The sequence below is a fragment of the Nematolebias whitei genome, chromosome 5, assembly GCF_014905685.2.
Source record: "Nematolebias whitei isolate Nwh7 chromosome 5, NemWhi1, whole genome shotgun sequence".
Lineage (NCBI taxonomy): Eukaryota > Metazoa > Chordata > Actinopteri > Cyprinodontiformes > Rivulidae > Nematolebias > Nematolebias whitei.
In genome coordinates, this window is record NC_056502.1 from 19,625,153 (window position 1) to 19,635,312 (window position 10,160).

A 10,160-nucleotide genomic window follows, 5' to 3' on the forward strand; every position below is an offset into this window, starting at 1 on the left:
ATATATATATATATATATATACATATATATACACACATATATATATATACATATATATACACACACACATATATATATATATATACATACATACATGCATACATACGGGGCGGCTGTGGCACCTATATCATGACATATATAGGTGAACAGATTTGGCTCACTATTTAGCAACAAACTAATCAGTTCTGTCTCTGTCGCTTTTAATTAATGCATAATAAGCAGTTATTAATCATTTATAAAGAGTTTATAGAGGAATTAATAAAGTATCTATAAACTATTTATTAGCCATCCATAAGTGGAGCCTTATTGTGTAGTGTTGCCCTAGTTTTATATTTTATTAACTATTTGTTTCATAGATTAGTTTCCACTGTGTTTAGTGGTATGGAGAGGATTTGGTAAATTTTTGGACATGGGTCTGAGGAGCAGATCTGAGCTGCTCTGTGAAAAATGAGAAGTCTGCAGTCACAGCACACTCCAGTTAAGGTGTTATTGTGTGTGCTTTAAAACACAACAGGTGTGAAGCAAGAAGAAATTAACCATTTATTCCCCTGAGGATTTGCTTGCTTGTACTTTTATCATACTTGGACTGACTGGATGAGTTTGTGTTTTATTTACAAACGGCAACGATGAAGCTGGTGGCATGGAGGATTCTGTCAGTCCTGCTCCGTCTGCTTGCTGCTGTAAGCCACCCTCTGAGCATGATGCTGCCACCACCGTGCTTCAGACACTTTATCTTTGCACTATCAGAGCTGTTGAATTCAGTTTGACGAAGCCACATCTTTTAGTGTTTCCTATCATTAAAACCTGACTGACTGAGTCAGGATGGTCCTCCCCCCTCGGCAGGCACTCCTCCCTGCAAAAACCTTTGAATCAGAGAGACCATCGGGGTCTTGTTCATCTCCGTCTCAGGCTCTTCTCTTCAAGCTACTCAATTTAGCTGCTCTGCCAAGTTATTATTGAGGCCACTGTGCTCCTGGGAACACTCAGTTCTTTAGAGTTGGTCTTTTTCTGATCTGTGTCCTCCCACAGATTAGTCCTGGAGGACAGGGAATTGGACCATGGACCTGTTTTTCAAGTCTATGCCTTCATACACCATGTCCAAGACAATTGGGTTTCTCACATGTTGGTTCCTGACAAAATCTAAAAAGAACTTGTGGGTTTTTTTTTACATTAAACTAAATGTACCTGAGCAGCAGTGACTGTCGCTAATAAAGAGTTTCCTGCATCACACTGAAGAGGTTGATTGTGCCAAAACAAATATTAGTCCAATGTTTTACTCAAAATAATCTACTTGTTTTTTTATTTCTTCTTTATGTTGATCATATTGCTCAGAAGCTAAGCCTCTATTTTCTTGTTATTTGTTAATTGTTAGGCTTCTTGATCTGAGACCTGAGTTCAAATTTCGTACCATAAACAGCTCAATAAAAAAATCCTTGTATCCTTGAATTAATTTGAATGTACATTTTTTAAAGTCTGTACTGAATAGAATTTATTGCCATTTGGCACAGATATATTAGTATAAGCGCAGTGGAATTCTTGTATGTTGTTTGAATTAATTTTATTTTCATTAAACACTAATTGTTTCAGTTTTACAAGTGTGGCGATTTAGTATAGTCCCTAAACTTGTGGAGATGTTAGGCATTTATGTAACAAAAATATAATAATATATCATACATCTTAACTATCAGCAGTTTGAACATCTTTAATCACAGCCTGTGACAACAAGCTGGTCAAAACGATCTCGTACAAAGTTTGATTTTACAGGTTAAAAACAAATTTTAATTAAAATTGTGGTAAAAAATTATTGCAGTCTTTTTAAAACATGTAAATTCTCTGTTAAAGGCACTCATATTGAGTATTTCTACACATCCTAGTCTACTGCCTATATTACTGAAATTGTTCATTTTAGATTTAAAACAGCTGAGAAGGAAAACAACTTTCAGGCCAGCAGTCTGGGGTCAGAGGTCATCAACAAAATTTTCTCCAGGGCGTTGATCAGTTACATTTCTGGTAATCCAGTCATTTACGTTTCTGTCACCGAATCATGACATTTTCAATGTTGTGTTTTTAATATGTATTTTGTTTATTTTATTCTTATTGTATATTATTATAATGTTTTTTTCATTTTTAATAATTGAGTTAATTATTGAGTAAATTAATTATCAGTGAATTTTTATACATATGTTGTAAAAAATATAAAGTTTTACAAGATATGATAAATGCTAAATATAATTTAAAAGAAAATACGCTTGACAACATTAATCCATGAAGGAAGGCACTGATAGCAGTGTTTTCTAAAAGACAGGGTGTGGTAGACACACACAAAAAAGAAAAATTTCCAACAATGTACTCATAACGTGTACTTACTGTGTACTTACTGTGTACTTACTCCAACTGCAAACCAACATCCCAGAAGATTTAGAAATTCGAGCGCAGTTCTACAAGAAGATCGAATGCATTTACAACACTGGACTCAAACTGGGGTCTTCTAGTGATTCTCACATTTTATTGAGCAAAAGAGCCAAGGCATCCCAGCATGCTTAGCGGTACATTTTCTTACTGCTGTGTCTGAGTTGAGTCTGATCACACGCTGTGAGCAAGCAAACTGATCACTGTGCAAAACTGCACGAGTGCTTCGCAGGAAGGAGCTTGTGAGACGGACATGGTCCAAGGGCCATCACTTGATGACCACAGCTTCAGACAAATACCAATATTTTTAAATAAAAGATTTAAGCATGCTGCTCTCTAACAGTTTGTCTCTTCTACATATGATGTTAATGTTCAAACTATGAATATTAACAGAAAGTTTTGGAATTTTTTTCTAAATCATTGAGGTTTACTCCTAAGGAGAAGGGATATAATTTCTTTATCCAGTTATTTTATTTTATTCCTACAACTATACAGTGTCTGTACTTACAAGCATCAGTCATTTCAATCAGAAGATGTATTTGTTCGAACTTTGTACATTTCCCCCCAAAAGCTTAACTGTAGTCATTCTCTGTAAACTACTTTTTTTTTATTATTATTCCTGTTTTTAAATTTTTCACTGAAGAGACCAGTAGTTTTAAACATAATTTCCCCAAAGCAGTCCTGACGACACTTGTTAGCGTTGTTAATGATAATGAGTTGAAGCTCCAGTCCGCAGACTAATATCAGAGGCTGTCGCTGCAGAAACCCCATTAATTTCCCTCATTGCTCCTAATGTTCTGTGGTTGAACTCGTTTTCTTCTTCTTCTGCAGATCAGTCACATTATTCATGCCTCAGTCTCAGCTGAGCATATAATTTCTAATTACCCTGAGTAAACTATTGTTCATCAGTGGGATGCTTCGTGTGATTATTTAATTATTTAGTGCTGAAAGTCTAGTAAATAAGAAATCCCAGTAAAGAGCACGAAGGGCGAGGGATTAGACGACACGTGTCAAACCTGCGACGAGCTGCAGCTTCTGGACAGTTTGACATTCATTAGGATGCAACATGACTTGGATGTGTTTTTATTTAAAATACAAACTGATGCATTTTGACCACAGATTGAATGTCTTTAAGAAAGAATCTCAGTAAATGTGATCTATTTATTTTGTAACACTTGCATCAGTCATATATAATATAAAGTCACTGACTGCCCTCTGCTGTCTGATATTTACAGTGATGAACTATTTTGATCATTGGGATAACTTCAGTGTCTAACTTCATAAAAACACAGTTTTATTGCACTATTAGACATTACTGCCAAACTCTGAAATATATATTTTTTAAAGCCCGACGTGTCATATAACGTGTTTTAAGTCATTCCTTTCTTGTTACTTAATCCATCAGCATTATAATTCTGTAGCATTTATCTCCTTCTTTTTGACAGATACTGTAATGGAGCTCTGATCCAGCACCTTGTCCTCTGGTTTATAAAGCATCGTTGATGCTGTTAAGTGACAACACGCTTGTTATCCAGCCAATAAAACAGGCTTTACAAACAGGAGAGGCCTCATCTCTGACTGCGTTCGCTGGATGATTGCAAATCTACGACAAAACAAATCAAATTAAAAAGCCGCAAAACCTGAAACTGTAAATATCCTGCTGCCACAAAACAAACAGATTCTTCTCGGTTTATTCCAGTCGTGAGAATCCTTCACCATCTTCCTCAAAGGAAAAATAAACACACAAAATCCAGCTTGGAGATCAGGGTTTATTCATGCCACGCTGTGAAGGCTGTTCAGAGCTATTTAAATAATGCAGAGTCACCATTTTGTGCGTTTTAATTCTTGTTTGAGCAACATTTAGTTTGAAATAATCATTAATTTTCTTTAAAAATAACATCTGGGCTGAACTATGCCCACAGTTCATGAGAGAGCATTGCTGTAGAAACAAATAAAAACAATTGGAGTATAAATAGCTGGGTTAAATAGCTCAAATATTGGTTTAAAGGGGGTTTATCAGTTCAGCTGTGCCAACATCAACAACCAGTGTGAGGTCAAACTGGATGAGTGGATGTCGAGGCAGAGAAACTAACAGTCTGTTTGTCTCCTAAAGATCCTCATTGCACACATTGGACCAGATTTATTAATTATATAGTCAATGCATAAGAACAGTAATAGTGTGAATGTTGATGAAGCTTTCACAATATTGTTATATATTTTTCTTCCGTACGGGTAATTTTTGTGCTGTTTCAACAAATCTGTTATCAAAATGTTTAGGACAAACCTGCTGTGACTTTTAGTATTGGTGCAACTTTAGCTTTTTGAAATATTTTGCCTTTTCTGCCATTTTTTTTCTCATAGAAAATGAACTGAGCTCATTTTACATCCTTCAGATCTTTAGATGTGTTTACAACCTTTTACTGCTCCTTTCAATTTTTGTTCTGGTTCAGCTTATTTCAGCTTCTTTGTGCATAATTTTTTCAGCTATGTTCAGCTGTTTTTCTTTCAGCCATTTTGTGCTCCTTTCCAATTATTTCTGCTAACAACAACACTTTTGTGCTTCTAACTTATTTCTGCTAATTTCAGCAGATTTCTGCAGATTTCAGTGTTTTCTGCTATTTCAGCTACTATTTAGCTGTTTTATGCTAATTTTATTTTTCTAGCTAATTCCACATTTTTCACTCATTTAAACTTTTTTTCAGACTAATTAAGCAAAAAATGTGCTTGCGCCTGTTAATTTAAGCTTCTTTATGCATTTTTGGATACTTTTCAGCTGTTTTTTTTGCTTAATTAAGCTTTTTTTTTTTTCAGATAATTTCCACTTTCTTGTGTTCACTTCTGCTTCTTTCAGCCTAATTGGACAGGCATGTTTTTTCTTCTTCTTCTAATTAAAGCTTGTTCTACCTTTTTAGTGTTTTTTTTTTTTTTTTTTTACTTTTAAGCTTATTTCAGCTGTCTTCAGACTGATTCAAGTTTTTCGTGGTAATTTCTACTTTCAAATGAATCAACTTATTTCTGCTAATTTCAGTTTGTTATGCTCATTTCAGCTTGTTTCTGCTAGTTTCAGCTGTTTCTGCTATTCCAGCTACTATTTAGCTGTTTTGTGCTAAATTTAGCCTTTTCATCTAATCCCACATTTTTGGAGCTTATTTCAGCTCCTTCCACTTCCTTCTGGTAAATTAAGCTTCTTTCTGCCTTTTCAGATATTTTTTTGTTTGTTTGTTTTGTTGCTTATTTCCTAATTTTGTGCTCATTTCTGCTTATTTAAACCCAATTTAGCAAATGTATTTCTGCTTTCTTCTGCTAACTTAGGCTTGTTCTTCCATTTCAACTACATTTCAGCATTTTGTTAGCTAATTTCAGCTGTTTTTTTAAGCAAGTTCTTAAGCAATAAGCATTCACACTGCATTTTCGCAGGAAATGCAATTTCTCTAGTCAGCTTTATTATTCTAATGTTTTATTGAGAAACACAGGAAGGATTGATACGTTTGTGTGTAAGTTGAAAACAAGTGGGTTGTGTAAGAAAAATGTAGTTAATGAGTCGCAGCTCATTGGATTCTCTTTTTCAAAGTAGATGGGAAATGACGCACAGATCATTAAATAAAATGCAATCTGTTTTTACCACTGTAGCTGTTTGTATTTTTATCTTTTGTGTTTTCCAGGCCCCTGCTTCAACACCGTCTCCCCAACATCCTCTCAATCGTCTTTGTCAATATGGATTATCACACAGTCATTATGATCAACTACAGCAGCACTGAATCCTGGCTTTACATCAATACTTCATGCCCCAGTCTGTCAGGGACAGCCAGTCCAGCTAACAGCAGTGGTATGGAAGCATATCTGCAAAGACTGGCACATTTAGATGAAGGACTCTACAATGACTTCTACGGTCTCTGGGTCGCACTGATTATCATCAACTCTGTCATTTTCCTGGTAGGAGGTTTTCACTGACACATGTTGGTACCTCAAAACTCATATTTACAGTATTAGTCTAATTTTCTTCTCTTTAATTTTGCATTTTTCCTTCTTGTTTTCCAGGTGGGCATGCTTCTCAACACAGTTGCGCTTTATGTTTTTTGCTTCCGCACCAAACAGAAGAGCACGTCAGTAATCTACACCATTAACCTGGCCGTGACGGACCTGCTGGTGAACCTGTCTCTGCCCACCCGTATCCTGCTCTACTGCAGCAGAGGTTCCTGTGTCACGTGCTCCTACATGCACATCTTCAGTTACTTTGTCAACATGTACTGCAGCATTTTGTTTCTAACCTGCATATGTGTGGACCGGTATCTCGCCATTGTGCAGGTGAGTGCTGCCCATAGCTCAGGTTTAAAGTGGTAGTTTAGATTTTTAACGGTGAGGTTCTGTGGCATGTGAAGTGTCGGGGATGGGAGTCAGCTCCTCTAAGTCCGAGGCCACGGTTCTTAAACGGAAACGGGCAAAATGCCTCTCCAGTTCAGGGAAGAGTCTTTGCCTCAAGTGGACGAGTTCAAGTACCTGGGTGTCTTGTTCTCGAGTGATGGTAGGATGGAGTGGGAGATGGATCAATAGACTAGGGCCTTATCCCAGTAATAAGGGTGTTGCTTCATTCAGTTGTGGTGAAGAAAGAGTTGAATAAAAAGGCGAAGCTCTCCAATCCTCACTTATAGCCATGATGTTTGGATTATGACTGAAAGAACAAGATCCCAGATACAAGCAGCTGAAATGAGCTTCCTTCGCAGGGTGGCAGGGCTCAGCCTTAGTGAGCGAGTGAAGAGATCTGTCATCCTGGAGGAGCTCAGAGTACAGTCGTTGCTCCTCCACATCGAAAAGAGTCAAATGAGGTGGTTCAGGCATTTGATTAGAATGTCTTCTGGACGCCTCCCTTTAGAGATGTTTCGAACATGCCCTAATGGGAAAAGCCCTCGGGGCAGACTCAAAACTCGCTAGAGGGATTGTGTATCTTTTCTGGCCTGGGAACACCTCAGGGTCCCCCAGAAGGAGCTGGAAAGTGTTGACAGGGAGAGGGATGTCTGTGTTTCTCTCCTGGACCCATTGCCTCTGCAACCTGATTACAGATAAGTGATAGAAGACGAATAATAGAGATGGGGTCCGTGGACGTGCTATGAACACTTAAAATATTACCTGTTGTAGATAACTTATTGATCAATGTCTCTTAGGAGGAATGGAAAATAATTCTGACAGATTCATGGCAGAAACCCACTTTTGTCTTAGATCTGCTCAGACTAGCCTTTAGTTACAGAATTTGGTCCGAATTAAACTTTTATTTCCGCTAACTGAAGCCATTTAAAAAGCCATCTACAACAGGTAAGATACTGATTGTTCTTAGACCTCACTTCAAATCTGAACTATCGCTTTAACGCTGAACTATCTGAACTATCTGAACTATCTGAACTATCTGAACTATCGCTTTAACGATTTTCCTGAGTGACTATTGAAACTTTTACACCGTTTGGTTTAAAAAAGGATTCTAAAGTTTCTTAATTGCCGTTTTGTTTTTGCAGGTTGAAGCTTCTCGTCGTTGGAGGAACTCTGGCGTAGCCAAGTGTGTGTGCATTTTTGTCTGGCTCTTTGCCATCGTGGTCACCTACTCACTCCTTTCCACTGCCTTCCAGCACACAGGCTGCTGCATTTCCAAGCTCCTCTTCCTCACAATCACGGAGTTCTTTTTGCCCCTCGTCATCATCGTGGCCTTCACACTGCGTATCATGTGGGCCCTCACCGACCGGCGCCTCATGCAGCAGAGCAGGTAGAAGCGTGCGCCAACAGATGAAATGGAAGCAGACATTTTAGAAAGCATGCAAGTGACGCATGTACTGCCCAAGATTATTTTAAATCTCTTCTACAGAATTCAAATCACTGCACGTCATGATATCATATGGGTGATTTAAAATAATTTCTTTAGGAAGAGGAGGAGGAGGGCTGTCCAGTTGTTAACCACTGTACTGATCATCTTCACCGTCTGCTTCACACCTTTCCACATCAGACAGGTGAGTGAGGGACTCACGTCTGCCCATCAGTCTGTTTGTCTCACAATACAGTTTTTATAGACAGTGTCACTATAATAAGTATGTCTGAATTTCAAAAGCATGATGAAAAAAGTAAATTTTTAATATTCATTGTTTCATGCTGCCATTACAGACAGTCATGTCTTTGCGTGTGTGTGTATGCGTGTATTTGTTTGTCTATTCGCAAAATAAATGACTGGATGAGTTTTAATGAAACTGTCAGAAACTAGTCACTGTATGTATATCTATAACTTTTGGAGTCAACAGCTAATCTTCATTGAGCACATAAAAAGCTAAAACTCAGGCAGTTTGATAGATTTTGAACCAACATTTGATGTGGTTGTAGCTGAGAGTCATCCTCAGCCCATACTCCGAGCTTTTACAGGCATGCAAAGTAGCTGTGTTTAAGCTATTATTAAGTATTTAAAGTAGAAATGAGGACCCACATAAATTCAGGGTTTATTATAGTAAGAAGCCAAAACAAAAAATGCATGTCTTTTTAAATTACAGGTGGAACAAATACAGTAGTACAAAATAAGTGCACGCTTTTGTTGTTTGAAGAGTTGAAGAAGCAGCTGTTTTCTGAGTTCTGAGCAGATTTTAATTAACCAAATTTCCTATAATCATGCTTTGTCCCACTGTGCCCACTTTAACCTGTCCTGTTGGAGTTGTAAGAGTTTGTTTTCAGAGCCTTTTGCTCATATGCATTTGGGTTCTCACTCCATGACAGAATGATTGTGATGGTCTTTTTCATGTTACAGGTTTTGGTGTATTTCTACCCAGACATGCCCCATCATGTGATTGTATACCATTTAACCGTCACTCTAAGCAGTTTGAACAGCTGTATGGATCCTGTTGTCTACTGTTTTGTAACAAATAATTTCAAGGTAGGTTTGTCCTTTAGCTCAGTCGACCTGAATCTTGGCCTCTCTATCACCCACATCTATCCCTCCCCGAAGCTATAATTTGTCCATTGATCACCCACTCATTCAATTTATTACTCACTTAAATGTTTTGTTGCTGCCTCCAGGCCACCATGAGACATTTTTTCCATCGTGCCGAGCCGGAGCAGACCAGCGGCGACAATGTCAGTATGCAGCGCAGCTCCAAGGCCTCAAGAGGGGCAGCCGATGCCATCACTAATGTTAAAATCACCATGACCAAGATTCCCACTGCACAACAAAAAGACAATGATGGGACGGATGGCTCACTGTAACACTGTTCATGGAAATGGTGCTTAGCACTGAAAGTTACTGAGACACAGTGACATTATGGCATTTGGAAAGATTTATTATAAAACTGGGAAAACACTTTCAGCTCAGGATGGTCCAGTTAAGCTATCGATGATTCCTACTGAACACCAACCATTTAACCAAAATGAGCTCAGCTGGTTATGTAGCAAAAACACAACAGAACAATAAACTGTATCAACTACTTGAACAAGAAGAAAACGTTTGTCTGCGTCTGCATCGAAGCTCCTCGAAAAAGAGTGACAAGTCTTTTTATCACCTCGGACATGTGCCTATTCATTGTTTGAACTCCTGGATAATAAATCCTGGTAGTGAAATATTATCTGCAAAATTCACAATGAAAATGATAACATTGAAATGAAAATATTGCTTATTACAATGCTGATTCCTTACCTGTATCATCCTCATTCAAAATGATCTCATGCTTTTTGCAGAGATTTTGTTTGCTTTATGTCATCATGCTTTCAAACTTTGATTTTGGCCATATATATAT

At 37.7% G+C, this 10,160-nt stretch overlaps 1 protein-coding gene across 1 annotated transcript; it reads left to right on the plus strand.

Annotated features, from left to right (window-relative positions):
* Window positions 1–1,058: 1,058 nt before the first annotated feature.
* On the plus strand, window positions 1,059–9,633 carry LOC119409748 (G-protein coupled receptor 20-like). Its single transcript, XM_037676647.1, has 7 exons — window positions 1,059–1,153; window positions 6,072–6,342; window positions 6,448–6,714; window positions 7,914–8,158; window positions 8,315–8,399; window positions 9,179–9,304; window positions 9,448–9,633. The coding sequence occupies exons 1-7, from the start codon at window positions 1,059–1,061 to the stop codon at window positions 9,631–9,633; spliced, it is 1,275 nt and encodes a 424-aa protein (XP_037532575.1).
* Window positions 9,634–10,160: the final 527 nt, after the last annotated feature.

What these genes read in the sequence shown, in the direction of transcription:
- LOC119409748 (XM_037676647.1), top strand. Translation starts at nt 1,059, where the DNA reads ATGGACCTGTTTTTCAAGTCTATGCCTTCATACACCATGTCCAAGACA. An exon ending in ACAAAATCTAAAAAGAACTT is followed by an intron (nt 1,154 to 6,071) that starts GTGGGTTTTTTT and finishes TGTGTTTTCCAG; the next exon opens with GCCCCTGCTTCAACACCGTC. An exon ending in CACCTTTCCACATCAGACAG is followed by an intron (nt 8,400 to 9,178) that starts GTGAGTGAGGGA and finishes TTCATGTTACAG; the next exon opens with GTTTTGGTGTATTTCTACCC.